Here is an 18,879-nt window from a genome sequence, read left to right on the forward strand (position 1 = left end):
AAAAAGAATATGCGAAAGCTAATTGATTCGACTCGCCTTTGTTCAAGATACCAATGTTTTAAAGCTATTATGAATGCTCGTTGTCTCATTGTAAACGTTTCTACCCTTTATCATTGATATCATTACCCGAATATGAAACAGAAATAAAAGATTATCTAATGAATCAAGCGATTCTTAATGAGCTGATTAATATTTTCCAATTTCTGGAGCATGTTAAATACAACATATCAACGTTATACACCCGTTTCGATATGTATAACCGTTCATGAAAATGATCGTTTAATCATTGGTTCTTGATAATGTACATATGCATCCCCTATCGGTTTAATTGTGCTTTACAAGCTGACGCATACACACCATTGAACGTGTAGTATCGAAGATGTAACGGCCAATGCATAATTTTGTTTTTCCCCAAAATGAAATCCATCGTAACTGAAAAGCATCGAATCTCTATTTTATTAATGCAAACAAGGGACGCGTGATTCAGTCGTTTTTTCGTCGAAGCTTAATTAAACCGTCACGAGCTGAAAAATTTGTTCATTGTTATCTCGAGAACAAGTCGATGAAACTACGTAACCATCTCGATGTGATGAAAAAGACCAAAAGATAAGAGATAAAGCTAGGTATGGATAAACAACAGTTCGATCGCGTTTCGGTTATACATACATTTGTTGAGAAATTTATATCACCAGATCGTAAAATATTCCCGAATAAAGATCTTCGAATAATAGCTACGTAATTATTGAGTAATAACTTTACTTGTGTACTTCTTTCATTTATTTTACTATTTACTTTGTTACTTCTCAGTAACAAAATATGTTTCCATCTCTGTAACGGTGTAAGGATTAATATGTATGGTAGTACTCTTTGAAAATTCATATCCTGTTGATAATCACGTATCATTGTTTAACATCATGCTTTGAAATGCGAGTATTTTTCAGCTGGCTTATTCCGTTCTACTAATGGCGACATACTTTTTAGGAGTTCATCATTTATATAGTAAAACTTTATTTCGTTTTATTACTTTTATACGTAGCAAGCAATATTCTTGTATATACATATCTTTGGAAGGAAATATTTTATGTTTAAGTTTCCATACTATTGTAAAATTCTATGTAACCCGTAGCGAATTTAATTCCATATTAAAGCTGTGAATAATCCTACATAATAACATTTAAGAATACAAAGTTACATTCTTTTCACGTTCGATGCAATCCGTGTTTTTAGTTTCTTAGTATAATTTTGTTTTCACAGCAATTCTACCTCGCTGTTTTGATAAATATATTCATTTAATTTTAATACCAAAAAATATGATTAATGAAACTTATTTTATTCCTAATTTTACGTTTTCGTGCTTAAAGAATTAATTTAGTCTGCCAAATAATTTTCTCGGGCAATTTTCGACAGCGCATTTCTTAATTTCATTGTGCCAAAATCGATATACATAAGTTGCGAACGGCGCTGTATTAGAACTTGATGTAAACGAGTGAACGTATTTACGAACTCAAGGAAGGAGCATGAAAGAAAAGAAGAGCTGATGGAATTCCACAACTAAAACAATCATGTTTTCGATACATGTACCAGGGCAAACATACCACTTGTGTATCTAATCTTTTACTTTTAAAATCTGCAAGATATATTTTTGTAAATATCTAAGCTAGAACTAGTTTTGAAATTTAGAGAGTATGAAATTTTTACTTCTAATTCTTACTTTCATGTAGATTTGATCCATCTTTCAGTAGGTATTACAAATTTATTGTTAGTGGATATACAAAAACATGCGTAAGAATACTTCTAACTTGTATGGTGTATTCCCATCTATATGTTAACAACCTGTGCAATTTCTAACATGTTTGTGCATGTGTGGTACATAAAGAGAAAAAGAAAAAGAAAAATAGCGATTCGTAAAACCGCTGAGTAACTCGGGACCAATGTAAGGCACGTCAAAGTGAAATTGAGCTTGGCACGTAGAGATGGGTTGTTTCGCGCCCCAAGTTTACAATCTTTCACGGTTTCGTACCTTGGCGAATACCTGGCGAATTTTCTTGAATCAAACACAATTCATTGAGCGCCCTTCCTGCTTCTTATTGAATTATGCCTCGCGGTAGAACACCGAAGATTGTTAAGCGATAAATTAATATCGTACATGAAAATGGACGTCAATTGAAATAATGACCCGATCGTTTTTTGCATTTAGCGTAATTACGATACGATTGAATTTCAGAGAAATACAGTTTCAACGGTGAGAAGATTGTCCACATAAAAAAGGAAATATGGAGATAAAGTAATAAATACTACGCATTAATTATTAAAATTTCGTAAAATTCATATAGATATAGTTGATTTATCTTCGAGCAGAAAACCGGAGACATTGGAAAATCGAGAAAATTTTAGGGTAAGTTGTCAGATAGGATGATGACGAGAAATGACCAATTGCTAAGAGTCGCTGGCTCACACAAATTTCGTGGCAGAGAGCATGAAATTTTTAAAAATGACTAGTCACAGAGGAGCCGAATCGCGTGAATTTACGGCAAATAGGGTGAAATTTTGCACCTTCCGTTTACAATACATCACTGGCTTTTGATCAGGGACCACGAACTCACGGCGTAACTCAATTCTCGTTGAGAGCTAGTTAATACACTCTCGATTGCTTGTATGACCTGAATTTACCCCAAGTGCCACCGTATATGTATAAGGAATATTTGCTCGCTTCTCTGCGGATGCCAAACCGTTTGCAGGAAACATGCTTCTCTCTGAATAAATATCAGTAATATTAGCACGCTTGGTACTTCGCGTATGTACCTGACTCATGAACCTTTGCGTTTTTCTGATTTTCTAATAAAATTTTCGACTTGTGTCCGGTTGAATAAAAATTTAATACTTTAATTTGTTCATGAGGTAATATTGTTAATACGTTATTATATAGATCAAAGTATCATTTTATAACGCGGCTGATGGTTTTTATTTATGTATATATATGTATGTTAGATTAGGAAAATGAGGTAATTTGATTTTCCTAAAAGCTTTTTCAGTATACATGCTTTTCATAAGAGTTAAATGAGTGTTTGCTTAATACTATCCTCCCAAGAGTAATAAGATGTATCAATCGAATATAAAAAGGAGAAATCCTAAAAATAGAAAGAAAAAATGGAAAAATAAAAAAGGCACAAGATTCACGTACCGTATTGAGATTTTATAATAATTAAAAGATATTATAATAATGATTGAGATTTATAATTAAAATTACTATAGAAGCAACTGTGAAAGAAGAAAAAATCATAAGAATAATCGTATGATAAAATTACAGATAATCGCGTCCGAAATCTTTACCAATGAAAGACTATGCAATTGGGTTTAATTTAACTTTCATTTAAACGAAATTCTGAGGATGAAACTTTCTGGAACTTATCTTTGATCTCCATTTACTGATAATCCTTTTAGAAATGGATCCCTTTAAATCAAGAAGATCACTCACACTATATAACAGCGATGCATCAATGATCATGACTTCACATTAACCGCATCTATAAACTTTAATTAATGTTAAACATGACAGAAGATTATACTGAGATTTTTGCGAAATGTTTCTTATCATTCATGAATGAATTAATAAAATAAATTTTCATCGTGTATTTTAAAACAGCTTCTCTAATATCAAATTATTGCAGTTTCTAAAGATACCAATTATAACACATAGGGTAACATCCGAATGACAATAGTTTTTTAATCAAATATGTATGTAATATATAAAGCGAATACACGCTGATCCGCGCCAATAACATATCAGCCCGATAAGGTGCCCTCAGCGGATTACTAGAGAATATCAGTCCGTCTCAATTGACAGTGGCAGGCACATTAACGAACCTAATCAAACGAGGATTCTAGCTGCCTGTGGTGCTTCTGACTCATCTCGTTCTGTCATTGATAGCTGTTAGTTGGCAGCAGCAATTGCACATTCGCTGTGTGCATAGTATACAAATGAAATGAACTAATTGAAAATCATCTTCGATTCGTCGCACCTTTAAAAATAGAAGGTTGACAACAATTAAGTATTTTAAAATACAAATATCCAATACGACCGGATATTAGGAATGAAAAATCGATAACCAGCTTTTATTCGGCGTAACACGAGCCTAAACAAAAATTTAAGAAGCGTAAACAATGAATGCCGAAAATAATAAAAATTCTTAATGGATTACATCTCTAAAGCGATGATAAAACGGTAGGGTTTTGTATAAAACTGAATATCATTTACCACACGTTCTGTTGGAAAATCTCTTACACGGGCTATGCCTAGCGGATTATTCTTTTATGAAAACAAGGAAGAAGAAAGGAAAGAAAGAAGGAAAACTTGTTTTCGTCGTTATAGGGGACACTGTACTAGGCAGGTTGAGTAGCTGAACTTCTTCTTCCTCTCTCCAATCCCTCGGTCCATCTTTCCTACTCATCTCTCTTAGGTGAACGCACAAAACTGGGGTGAGAAACGGAAATAGGGACGCGATGGAGGCTAACAGAAGGGTGAAGCGAAGCGAGGGACGCATAGTGAGATAGTAAAGAGGGAAAGAGAGTGCACCTAGCGCTGACTTCGCTCATAATACCATAGAGCCGTTAAAGCTCACAGACACGCGAGCACTCCGCCTACTCGAGTCGTGCTCCACTCTTTTCTAGTGGAGGCCAAGAAGTTACACCCTACCGAGAAGTTCGTTTCTGCAATCGTGGATTTTCACGTAACTATGTATGTCCCGCTACGACTGTGTTAGGCGAATGCACTTCAGCCTTGCCTCGGAACTACTTCGTTGATGTCCCGATCGAAGCGCTTCTGAATTCTGAATTCGCTAAAGTAGGCTAGTACCTACCTCGTGAAACTAATTTGACCAGAAAACATTTTTCTACCATTGACAGCATAAGAGCTAAAGAAGGTGAAGCGTTTCGTGCCGAGAAAAATGCTGCTTGTTCTATTTAAACTGAAGACCGGAGAACCCATTTCCTCTGACATATCGTGACTAGACTGCAGATGTTTATGCATTTATGGGTATCGTAAAAGTGCAGAAACGTACAGAACGTATATAAAACGCAAGCTAATAAATTATTAAAAAAAGAATTCTAAATACAAATCGAAAAAACTAATGATAAAATATATGAAAATATAATTTTTTTCCTTTATGAAATTAGAATATGTCGATTGACAAATTTCATTAGCCGTAAACTCTTGGAAATCATGTTAAATCAAGAGACGAACGAGATATCTCTGAAATAATGAAACGGTCCTGCCGAATTCGATAATCAATTCCCCCAATCAAATTTGATGAATCTGATGTAGTATTAAAATTCCAATTACGATGGAAATTACAAGACGAGCTTCTCAAACTCAATAGCCGATAAATTCGATATCAATTGGGCCATAGTGCATCCTTGATGGTTAATTGAATTACATGCATCTTAGTACATCGTCTACAAGTGTTTTTGCTCGTTTAAGTAACTGCACTCGACTGGTTAGAATAATTGCATCGAATCCTTTTATATCTCGTCACATTTTTACTGTTAAAAATACCGAAATTTTGTGTAACGATTAAATGGCTGCGATGCAAACCTTAATTGAACACATAAATATTAACTCTATGTATGAGTATTGTGTAATATATTGGATTTAATGGACGTAAACATTTCAGTAAGATACAACGAGTTTATGCATATACGTTTCCTGTTGGCAAGATTTATGTCCATTTATTATATACTCGTTACAATTTTTACGCTTTGCACGTTTCTGGAAATCTTCTAAGCTTCATATATATTGTTTCTGTTTGAAATGATTTAGAGTCTGAATAGCAGCAATGGAACACCGTGAAGCTTTTTCTATGTACAAGGAAGCACCTTTCTCTATTGTAGGATTTGAGTAAGTTTGAAAAATTGTTTCAGAAATTCATTCGACATTTGAGTATAAATAAAATAGTACTTATTAACAATTAACATAAATTTACGAATTTTATATGTCATATTTAAGAATAAGAAAGTAATTCAAATATAATATTCTCTAAATTCTAGTAAAGATAAGAGTAATAAAATAGAAATCCTATTTTTGAAATCTTATTTAAAAGATACAAGAATAAGCGAAATTTTTTCGAGTACATTTGACTTAGATATTGACTTAGATATACAAGAAATTGTAAAATACATTAACCTATGTGAAATACATAGATGATCATTTTTCAATTTAATACATCTTATCGCTTTATATCTGCTCAGTGAAGCTCTTGACGATTGATTCCTTTGCACTGTTGATTATAATAACTGTCGGCACAGTAACAAGATTAAAACTAATAATTACAACATATGCTGTGTAACTAGCATTTAGCTTGCTAGGCTGCGATCAACTAATTTTGCCTCAGAAGTCAAACCAACATCTTTACATATGCAAATCGAATTAACTAATTGCATATTATTCAATAAAATTGTACATATAATTCATTAAAAAAATCGAAAAATCTGAAAATAAACTTATAAGGAATAATAGTTACTTGTACTTAATAGGTAATTTAAATAATATTATAATTGGTACAATTAGTGTTGTCTAAATGTCATACATAGATGGGGTTAGAAATAGTGCCAAACGCACTGTCGTTTCCCGCGCTTCGCGTCATAGTAGTGGTGAGAGATGCTGCGTGAAAAAATCGATCAAAATAAAGAAAAAAGTAGCAGTCGAAGGTCAAATAACCAAGAATTCCGAAAATGTAAATGTTTGCCTTATTAATTACGAGAAACAACGTCGTGTCGTGTTGACGTTCGCGTATCAACAAATGCCGGTGATATACTTAATTAGGCGGTTGTTCTTAACCTCGTTTTCATTACGCGACGACGTAAACCGATGCTTTGTGTCGAGTGAGTTTTTGATACGTTCGAAATTTATTTCACAAATCAGTTAAAGTCGATACTGTGGTAAAGTGCTTATATGTATAATCACGAACAATAATAACTCAAAAGATTTTTTCTATTTTTATATATACGTATAGTGTAGTGTAACCTAATGTAATATATTCTTGTTGGTCCTCGTATGTTTACTAAAAATATAGAGTTTACAGATTAAAAAAGTGTCCGAATCTTTTTGTGGCCGACTGTATGTATGTATACTTGCGTTGATTCCGCGAATAATAATTGTAAGAAAGAAGAAAGGAACACGAAAGATGAACGCGACAGCTGACAGCTGACCTGGAAACCTGACGATGCATTCGATCAATTAGTGAACATTATTTTGGTGAGTTATTATATTATTCATATCATTTGCCTATAAATTTTATAGCTACGAAAGTACGAGATTTATATGGGTGTTTTACTACGAGCTGAGATTTATATAGGTTATGTTCATATTTTCTATTTCTTATAAATCATACTTCTTTTTCATCTGCAAGGAACTGAATGATTTGGAATCTGCTTCTATAGTCAATTTCTAGATATCGATAAAATTACCACATTAGACACACGATGTTTCTTTTCTCTCTAATATCGGGGTTATCGGAAAGTCCTTTTTGTCAGCGAGATTTTTTCGCTTAATCTGTCCCCTGTATATGATTGATTGCGATGGGAAACTCAGGGAAAGGAACTTAAACGTTCCTTTGACGTCAAACGTAAAAACAGTGTAACAAATTCTGGATGATCGTTTTATTAAAAAGTTGTTTTCGCGTACATATTCTAGATCAACAATTATTCTGTCGGTACTCCAGTCGTCTAACATTGTAATTGCGGTATAAATACGACATTATGGTTGTACTGTAAATGCATTCGAGTCTTTAATAACTAATCAATGTACGACCAGCTGACATGGAATCCCTTGCACATATGCAAATTACGGGACACTTGGTGCATGTTCGCTTAATACGTATTTCTCGCGTGCCAATGTGGTGAGAACTCGGGAATATGGTACGTACCTTTGCATTCCCTATCCTATGATCTCAATGAAAACTATGCAAATGCGACGTAACAGTGGTTGATATAGAGTCACGGAGAATTAGCAGGATTTGAAGACGAAGTGCATAATATTGTACTTAACGTTTTCACATTACCTCGCACTTTCGTCAAGTCCCTTCGTATCATATCTTTATTTGCAAAATTGAACCAGTACTGTTGTTTTAAAATGGTAATTGATTTTATTAATATCGTCTACGAAAATTGTTTCTTATTGATTACTATCTGTGTATCCAAATTTTAATATTGAAAGTTTTTGATTGATTATATCAAGGTCTCCAATTTTTCAACATATTGATTTTTGTTTCTGAAGGGTACTAATTTAAATGGAAAATAGATAGTTTAGTTACTATTTTGTACTATTTCCCCAAGTCTTTCAACGTTCATATTAAGGAAGGTATATATTAAAGCAGGTACTCTACTATTTTCACATAATTGCATAAGTCAGAAGTTATACACTGACAGAAGAGCATTTGGATTCGATCGTCCTATTCTTCTTTGCTGAAATACAAATATATTTGATAGAAATGCTATCAGGAAATATGTAGGACGTGGTTTCGATATGTGAAAACGTCAAACATATCTTGAATATCTCGAAGTCTTATCTCGGAGTTGTTGAATATCTCAGTGACTTACATTCAAAAAGATATCAGGCGCTGCAAGTCAAGTGCAGCTGTGCATTAGGTTCTCTCTTATACTACGTGCACTTGACATCCAAAGGTAGGCGAAAAAGATTAAAAAGCGACGAACAAATACTTTCCACTTGTTTATGTACGCTTGCGTTTCTTTTAGTAAAAAGAGTACGTGTAATACGCGGATTGAAAGTGAGAATTGCTCTTAAAGAGGAAAGAAATAATCTAGGTCGTTTAACTTCGTGTGGAATTTATTTTCAAAAAAATCAGAACTTGTATATTACGTTAATCTATTTGCGTGTAATCATTTACATTGTGCTTTAAAATTAATGGTATATTATCTAATATACTTAATGAATGATTACAACGTTTCATGTGTCAGATATAGGGATTATTATTCCAGCGAAATAAAATCTCAAATTAAAACATTTTCTGTTTCCAATCGTCACAATATGGTCCTGTTTTTTATTGCTATTATTGAGTTACAATTAAATTGCGATATGAATATGCATTAGAATTCTACTATTCCATAAACGAAGAAGTCTACAAAATTAAGTCTACGCGTGCCCTGCATATTTGTAATCATCTATTCAATTTCAATCCATCTATCGAAAACAGCTCACGTCCGATGATGTCAAAATCATCGTTCTATTTGTAATCGTTCGTTCAATTTATCAACGTCCCAGATCATCTTAAATATTAATTTCTGAATCGTCGAACGACAATCAGTGGCAGGGGATTTGAGGATGGAACGGTGCTTCTGTCCCGTTTTAATTGTTAACATAGGTCGCGGGAATGGCCGGTCGATTTGTCAATCGGGCAAAACATCATCGTCGAATCGTTAACTGTGAATTTGGGTCATCGTAAAGCCGTTCATGGCGCAGCTTGATAGAGGTGGATGAGGGCGAGGATTGACGAGGCATAAGCCGTTGGAAATGAGCAACGACAAGCGTTTTAAAGTGCGGTTCGAAACCTCCTGAAAGGAAATATTACGGTAGTCTACCCTAATAAGGGTGCGCCACTTCAGCCACCTTAGTGAGAATACCTGTTGCCCGTGAGTCTATTAATATTGTAGTTCCAGTTGATAAGAATCTATTATGATCACGATTCGAACTTCGAAATAATGTCACGTGATATTTCCTTTATCAAATTGTAGGATATTCCCATGGAATTCACTCGTTGGTTCTAACACTGTCGCTTTATTATATCGGTAGGAATTCGTGCATTTTATGATAATCGAAGATAGCGATCGACTTTTGTAATCCATTATGATCAAGCATTCGAACTTTAAGACAATATCACGAGTTATTTTACCAAGTTCTAGATGTCGAAGATATTCGCGTGGAATTAACACCGTTGGAAACTTTACTAAATGGTTTGAAATTTGTGCAATGCATATATACGGTAGTCAAGGACCGTGATTAATTCGGCCAGGACTTTCTTGCACAATAATTTATTGATTAATAGTAGTAGTTTATTCATTTCAGCTCATTGGCCGAGAAATTAGGCTTGGTTACATAAATTACAATATAGACATTATCCTTATCCCACATTATGCTGAACTTGCTTTATATAATTATTTCTTTGATCACTTTCTGATTAATAGTATTAATTCAGATGTGCAGCAAGGTCACATGTTTGTCTATTTGGAAAATCGATCGAAGTATTCGGCATTTCGTGTAAGTCACATGTCAAATACAAATCTTATGACTTGTATATGTTGGAATATTAAATTAATGATCTCTTCAAATTGTTATATCATTGATCAAGCTAAATTGTTTCGCGTACCCTTTAATATATTTTCCTTGTAACGTGAAATATCTTTATTGTAATGAATTTGATTTCATTTCCGTTTGTTGAGTAAAAAAATTTCTATTATTACGAGATCACAGGACGATCCAATTATTTCAATCATATGAGTGGAATTTTTCCTGGATTTTCTTTATTTTCCAATTCTGCATCCACAAACGTGAGAGAAATTGTTAATTATTTCTCTATTTTCATTGTAATTATTGTGTGAAATTAGCTCGTCAATTTTCTAGTTTGATAGAACCTTTTGATATGTATTTATATTTATAGATATCGATAAGTATTGGTAATATGTATGTAAAAAAAGGGCTCACCAATTTCAACCAGAGGTTTGTAATGAGCAATTGGTTCTTCTCGTCCTGAAACATAAAAAATATCAATTATACGTGATTGTTATTTTGGCACGGATAAATCATAGCAAAACATCGAATATTTCAAACTAAAACATTATTAACCATTTCATGCACAAAATTGTTTTAATTAACAGTAAGATAAAATGCTTTCAAATACATTTTGAGAGGTTTAAGAATCGCTCTAAAATACAAATGAAGTGTTTTTAGGGGTAGAAGGGACACAAAAACTAGAAAAGCAGATTTTGTAGCAAAACCTTGAAACAACAGAACTAAACAACAATAGGGGGTCGTTTTAAACAACTGTTTTTGAAACTTCCACATTAATCCTATTTTTTCCATTTAAGAGAATACAAGAGAAATCTATTTTGTACCGTTGCTTCTCTATTCGCTGTAACAAACACAATCTGCTCAGAATTTCCTTAACGAACACGTTTTTCTTCCTCCCTTTGACGTCGATTTTATAAGCAGTTAAAGTATTTGCGAGAGAAGAAATAAAACTAATTATTTTGTGACGTAGAAGTTCTCTACTTTTCGGAAACGTCTTCGTTACTCGTTAGCTTACTTATCGAGCTTGGTCGGGATTACTAACTAGGTCGAGGCAATTAATAAAACGCAATAAGTTGGCTAACTCTGTCTTTATTCTTGACCAGTGATGAAACGGAAAGAAAATCTCGACCGGTCATTAATAATGGCGGAAAATAGCTTCGCTCCTGGCTACAGGGTTTGACAATTATCTTGTAATCATTTATCGAATTTCGTACCGATTTATGATTTGGATCTTGTTGGATTTGTGAACGCCGCACCAATCGAAAGAAACAATTAAACGGTATGGTATACGCCGCGATATAATGTGTTCATAAAATCGATCAGTTCGTTAAAGCTTAGATACATGTTGGAGGTGTCTGAACGACTGAATTAACAGAAACTTGAAAAACGATCATCTGCAACTTCCAGAGTCACTGGTGAAATCTTTTTCTTGGTAATATACGCTATTTTTCTACTTACCTTGTGCTTTATTTTTCAAATTTCTCATTCCCTGAAACATTTTCTCATTGTTATAATTTTTCTTACAATCTAGAAACAATGCCCTGTGGTAAAATTATTTTTACAGAAGTTTTTCTAAGTCCCAATTTCATCACAGTGAATTTCACTTTAGTATGATATTACCGAAGGGAAGCCCATGGGGGTATAGATTATTTTCTACCACTGCTCCATGGTAAACTCTAAAAAGTCACAAAAGTAAGTAGTTGGAACTGAAAAGGAAATATTCACAGTAATCAGAGAGTTCGAAAATGGCATCATACGAATGATTGGATCGAAACAAACAGTGTCTATTAGGTTGGATTATGGAATGGTCGAACAAAACTTAAGCTCGATTTAGCGTTTGGTTTACCGCCGGATCGGTGTTTGTGATAATGTTAGGCCAGACTTAAATTGACCTTAAGCTCTTTCGTGTATAGTAACGTTAGAGAAAATTAAGGACGACAAGGCTTTACCATGTAATAAATGTTTCTTTTAATCCGAAGATAATTGGTTTAATTGGAAGCATTGGTATGTGGGAGCAAGTGGAAAAGAATTTCCATCGATGATGAGAATCTTGCAGCGGTTTCAAACTTTTGCTAACATAAACTACTCTATAACTTTCGATAACACTAAGTGCTTAAACAGGAACGTAGCTTAACGTAGCTTGACGTAGCTTAAGAGCTATGTGCTATAACTGAGGTAGATTAGTATAGTAAGTCTTGATATTTAATAAATTAGACAAACTTTGTTCATCTTGTTAGTCGGTCTTAACCGAATGCTTTGGTATCATTATTAATTCGATCGATACCTCTTTATAATTACCTCACGAACTCAGTATGCTTTATCCTATTTATTTTCGTTAGCCGATTAATGATCAGTTGAGAATGATAAAATATGCTTATACTTTAAATCATACACGAATTATCTATATATTTATATTTCTGATTTTTTCTAATATCTAATTTAAAGCGATTTTCCAGCGTGTCTTTGCATCATATATCACAAAGGTAACAATCGGTGCTTCATCTTGCTTCTCAACGTCGCACACGGTGACAACCGGACGTTTCTCCAGTCTACTTCCATTTTCAAGAAAAGTACTGGGAGGTTAGTTTCGGGCTTATCCTTTTGCTCGGCCGTGTGATAAACTGTTTTTCGATAATTGGATCTTATCGTCTGCTCTCACCTCTTTCAAACAGCTCGTGGAAATCATTCGAAAAGTCCTCTAAATCCTTGTGGTTGTGCATTGCGCTTCCTGCATATTTACAGTCTATTTAGAACTTTTCATTGATGCTGTAACGTTTTTATCGATTTCGAATTTTCCGAGTTACGGAGGGAACTGTATTAAGCTTAAAATGTAATTTTCCATGAATTCACAGGCTCGTAATATCTTACTTTTTATCGAATCATACAGTAAATTATTTTTCAATCCGCGAGGGCACGTTACGCCCCATATCACGATTTCGATGTCAAATCAATATGTATTTGATGTAAGTCGACGGAATAGGAAGGATAAATGAAATTTCTATCGCTTTACTAAAAATTCTTTGATGTTTTCTTTATGACCTCGTTCCTCCCCCTCGTTTTCATTTTCTCGTACTTGCAATCTGGCAAAGGGTCTTGGCCTTTTTTCGTTTTCTCCGTTGTTTTTCAAAATTTTCATGCTTTCCAAGGCAAAGTCTTGAAAGTTTAAGAAGACTATGGCTTCAACATCACTGGACGTTTATCTTCGAATGGGAAGAGAGAGAGAAAAGAAAGAACTTTGACCACGACATAACAACACGAATAGGTCAGAATTGCCTTGGCTGGTAGGATCTTTGACTGACGAAAAACTCGTTTGTCTTTTGATACGTTTTCTGTGCTTTTCCTGATTTCTTGGCAACGTTGGAGAAGGAAAACACACGACGCTATTTCTGGCTGCGGATGTAAATGAATAAGGTTCTTCCGTTCGCGAAGAAGTGAGAAACAAACGTTATTTATACCGAAGTAATACCCTGAAATTTATTCGCAACCGCTTACGGAGAATTTCAGATCTTTTAACCTGCTTAATTTATCGTGGGAAAAGGTATACGATGGAGAGACGAATAAATTCTAAAAAGATTCAAACTTCTTACAATCATCCATGCAGGAAAAGAAAGCAAAATTTTCGCTCGTTATAGTGCAGCAATCGTGTACGGTTGTGTCTGGAATAACATTGGAAATTTATTCGAAGTTCTCTGTTGTACGATTTTGTTATCGGTTATTTGATTTGATTCTGCAAAGATATATTCAGGGGGCTACTAGAAAGTTTGATTTATGTCCGCCTTCTAGAGTACAACTTATTCAGATTATTCCGATTTTATGGAACAGAACGGAGAGAACGATCAGAATCTGTTCTAGCGAACTGAACATTGCCGCAGAGCATTGCGGTCATTTCAATCACCGCCCACAAGCTCTGTAACATGTACAAGAGAATCTTGATATCGCTACTTGACACGTATACTCCTTCCTAGATTTGCCGTGACCCAAATTATTATCCTTCCGGTTAAGAGGAATTTATATTTTATCGATACGCATTGCGTATCGATCTCGAGGATGTTCCTATTATTGAAGCACATACAGGTATCCACGCGCGCACAATACAGCATATTTTCATGAATTTGGCACTTCTGAGAATCAAGGAATTATTCAATATACTTGAAGTTACAAATGTACAGAATATGAGTATAGTAATCTTTTATCTTATTAACACGTTGTTGACCGGCCACGAGTTAAAAATCGAAAAAAAAAATTATCGCATATTACATATTACAATATATGTGCATATTACAATACAATAAGCACATGAAAGCGGTAGATCGTGCAGATCAGTATTTTCCGTATAGCAGTATTTTACGAAAAACTTTAAAGTGGTCCAAAAAATTAGCATTTTTTCTGATAAACTGTACCTTGTTCAATGCATATAAAATGTACTTTACCCATCTGCCAGAAAATAAAACAAGATACAAAAAATTTCTACTGGAACTAGCTAGAGAGTAGATAACTGTGGATTCCAAAGAATGCAGCATTGCACCTGACGCTTCTCGCATTTCTAATAATGCTTATAATGATGCATCCTTCAGGCTTTCCGGACAACTAAGAGACCACGTCTTAGAAAAAATATTCACTGGTAGAAAAACAAATCCGACTAGAGCTTGTAGAGTACGCTCTTCAAAAGGAAAACGCAACGAAACTAGATATGTTTTGCAAAAGCTGTTGCAAACCATTACACAGTAGGTGGTTGTTACACTGTTTATCATACGAAAAAGAAATATTAAAAATTGAAAAATAAATAAAATTTATTAAAGTTTATTTATATTGTTTTACTTCCACATCCAATTACGAAATAATAGCCGATGACATGAGATAAATTCTCAATAAAATTGCCGGTCAACAATGTGTTAAAAGTGGGAATTTGTAACAAATCGAACAAGGTTTCGTATAAATAGCACGGTCCCTGACAATTTTAAAATATAGAAACGAAGTCAGAGTGGTATGTAATTTCCAAATCAATGGACATTGCTTGACAAAGCTACCAAGGCGACTTTGCAAGGAATTTGCGACTCGAATCCTCAGAAACTCCTGTGGGAACATGAATCGCAAATTCGTCTTTACTGTGCCGCGTCTCTAAGTTATACTACACTTGAATATATATACTGTAACGAAATCGTCTCTAAGGATATCTTTTTACTGCGTGCGCCGTAGTCCCACTATACCTCTCTTGGAACTGAAAATTCTTCGAAAATGCGTTTTAAAAATTTCAAAGGTTCGGAAAGCTCTTCGAGAATTATATGCGATACATGTGGGACATACCTCTCGAATCGATATTATTTCGACTTGAAACTTCTTCGTTGATAGTTTCGTTTCCAGGTGTTTTCATCTGCATACGAAAATATTTGATGAATATAAAAAATTTAAAAACAAATGGAGGAATATGTTATGTAACTGAGGAATAATATTATAATTTAGGACTTTAGTTTCTTATAAAATTTAAACTTGCTTTAGGAATAGAATTTACAAACGCTTGGTGCTCATAAACGATTGGCGAATTTTCGAATTCTAATTGATGTTCACAAAACCCTGATTTTTTGTTATTTCGTTCGTGTTGAGAAGTGCGCGAAAACAATTAATAGAATTTTATTAATGCTTCCTAGGGAGCGTGAGGAAGCATCGAAGAAAAGAAAGAGGGAGATCGTTGACAAATGTACCGTGTACAAAATACATAGATGCTTCTTAAAGCTTTGTAGGTCAGAATGCATTGTTTGTCAGACTGTCGAGGGTGAGAAGCTAGAATAGTATGTACATTCATGTAACAGTCGAGCAATGGCATAACGTGTCGTAGTAGTCATTTGGAGAATGTCATAACGTCGCGTGGTCAATTTACGTGTTCGGCTATGATCACAGGGCGATCAAAGGACGTAGCGACCTCCATTCTGTGAAAAGCGATCCGTCTTCGATTGTTGTTAAAATAGTTTAAGCTTCTCGCCCTGATTTATCGCCGTATAAAGGTATGCGTAACATTCTCCTAGATAGATAGCGCATTACGTAATTTCTTCATTGATCGAATATTCCGATTTAAACTGTTTCGTAGGATAATTTTTATGCAGAGTGTTAACAGACCATTTAATATTCTTCCGGAAATCACGACTTTTTGATTAAATTTCGAACAAGCTAAGGAATTCTTGTTAAAAAATTCTTCGGTCGCACTATGTCAGAAACAGTGATTCAGTTAAAGATGAAATTCGCTTAAATTTTAAAGGAACTGTAACTTTAAGCCTCTTTAAGTGTGATCGAGATCTTTCGTAGGTAGATACATAATATCAATGGACTAGGTTCTAGAGGGAGTAATTCTGACTTGAGAGTCGATGAAGATGTCCTGTCAATAGTCGATGTCACTATCAAATTAGTCCCCCGAGCTGGCGAACTGTGTTTCAGTTACTGTCATCGCGGATGTCGTAGCAACGCCTTGCCGATAATTGCCGATGACGAAGAGTTAATCAGACAAGTGCAAACGGTATCCTTCGATTCAATTATTGTACGATAATGCTGTAAATTGACGAATATTTGTTGTTAACACTGTTACGTTGAAGCAAATATTATACAAGAAAGACAATATCAGAAATATTCTATATACCGTCGTATTTTGTCAGGTTATAAAAGAACCATGATAGAAATTATAATTAAAACGCGTGTTGCACGCTTGGCTATAAAAATTTAATCTTACATAATAAACAGCCACGGATCATTCGTGCCAACATGAGACGCCAACATAAAATGGGAACCATCATAGAGGCAACTATAATCAATGAGATGAATAATAAATCCAAACTACTGAAAAGTATCGCAAAACTTTCGAGTTTAGAAGAAGGTGAGATGAAAGATTGATCGTATAAAGTCATAGATATGAACAAATTACATTTGATGGCAACGCGAAATGGTTTGATAGGAAAATAGAACAAATCACGGAAATTTCATTGTACAGATCCATTGGTTCTCGGAAATCCGTAAAATGGGGCAAAATTTGCACTACGTACACCCCGTAAATCACGCTCGCATTCGAATTCACATATGTGTACAGCATCGTAGATTTGAATTTCAATTTATTGTGCAGGCGATGGGAAGTTAGTTCTCTGAACCTTCTGCCTTACATATCTCAAGTTCTGGTCACCGGATACATAGAAATGCCAACTGATTTACAGTTTTAATGGGTTCTGGAAGTTGGGAAATGCGGGTGGCGTTTGCCAGTAATGTACCAGACTGTTACGAATTATATTTAGAGAAATCGATTCCGTCAAAGTGAATTCCGAGTTGCTTGAAGCATGCTACTAGCTCATTTTCCATTAAAATGTCGTGTCGAATTCACCAAACTTATTTTAGCTACATTCCACTCCCACATACTTTGGGCGAGTTTAGAAACGCACGCATATGTCCGTTTTGCGTTCTTGTTTGACACAATTCTGTTTTAGATTTGCTCCGAAGAAAATGAATATATGTATAAATAAAAAGAATTTTCCTTAACTTCGTACTTTTACCTTTCTCCTTACCATACTTTAATTTCTCGTCATTTAGAACGTGTTGTAGCTCTTCACCCACGGCTCAACAAAGCAAAATTAAAGGCGTAACTACTTGGAAACTTTTACTTCTGAAAACCCCCCAAAGAAACATTTCTTTTTTATTATCTTTTTTGATAGGAGAACTTTTAATACAAGAAATTACGCTAAGTTGTGATGTTTTATGAAACGTACGATTAGACGCCGTAATGATACGACTCAAATCCTTATCGTGTGATTTATATTAACGATGTATATGTCCACGGGCAAAACGTATCCCGCAAAGCATTCTTACTGATAGAGAAACGTTTAACCTTTTTGAAACAGTATCGCCATGGTTAAGAGGTAAGCAGAATTTACTTCGTCGCCGACCCCGAACTTGAGTGGCGAAACCGCCGGTTGATCTCTTGTGTCTAACTAGAAGTTACACTTGTTCTACGAGAATGTGTTCGTGTTTTCTCTTCCCTTGCCTTTCTACGCCAGCTATCCTTTTTCTTGTAACCACCACTTTGTTACTCGTGGTTTTCGTTAACACCTGTAGATTTCCTTCGTGTGTCACAACTAATTTGTGATTTCTGTGTTCCATGACACACAATTCCTTTTCTTATTCCTTTCGTTTGTTTTTAAATGACGAACGTGTCGAAACTTTGAAACATTTTTATACAAGTAATTAACAATATATAGATATTTATTTTTCTTTTACATGACTGTTATTATTAGTAATTCATCCTAAGAGTACGCACATTTTTTACGAATATTTTGCTCTCTCGTTTGTTGCTGTAGATATTGAAGGAAACTCGTAAATGCCGCGTACAAATTGTAGGGTAAGCACAGAACTGTCGCTGATCTTGCGTTTCCGCCAGATGAGTCAAATATTAATTTTTATTTTAGAGACCTTCTGGACAAAGAAAGTGGAATTACCATGGCAATTTCCCCGGGGAAACGTAAAAGTCTTCTAACTTGTAACCGTATGTTTTTCTCTTCCGAGTCCCTGTTTCTCTTTTTCCCCCCTTGCCAGGTTTCATACTTGAAAAAACTGAA

The 18,879-nt window shown here is 34.6% G+C and overlaps 2 protein-coding genes across 4 annotated transcripts in view; both read right to left on the reverse strand.

Annotated features, from left to right (window-relative positions):
• LOC132913419 (furin-like protease 1) overlaps positions 1 to 18,879 on the reverse strand; it is a 351,740-nt gene that overhangs the window by 274,233 nt on the left and 58,628 nt on the right. The window lies entirely within an intron of this gene.
• The window catches only part of LOC132913436 (neuronal acetylcholine receptor subunit alpha-7-like), a 167,693-nt gene that overhangs the window by 45,979 nt on the left and 102,835 nt on the right, over positions 1 to 18,879 (reverse strand). For all 3 annotated transcript variants that reach the window (XM_060971791.1, XM_060971790.1, XM_060971789.1), the window contains one exon: positions 10,712 to 10,756. Coding sequence is in view for 2 of the 3 variants with exons in the window: in XM_060971790.1 (XP_060827773.1) it covers positions 10,712 to 10,756 (45 nt within the window). In the remaining variant the exon portion in view is untranslated. The remainder of the gene's footprint in view (positions 1 to 10,711; positions 10,757 to 18,879) is intronic.

Source organism: Bombus pascuorum, chromosome 13, assembly GCF_905332965.1.
Source record: "Bombus pascuorum chromosome 13, iyBomPasc1.1, whole genome shotgun sequence".
In the NCBI taxonomy this organism is placed as follows: Eukaryota; Metazoa; Arthropoda; class Insecta; order Hymenoptera; family Apidae; genus Bombus; species Bombus pascuorum.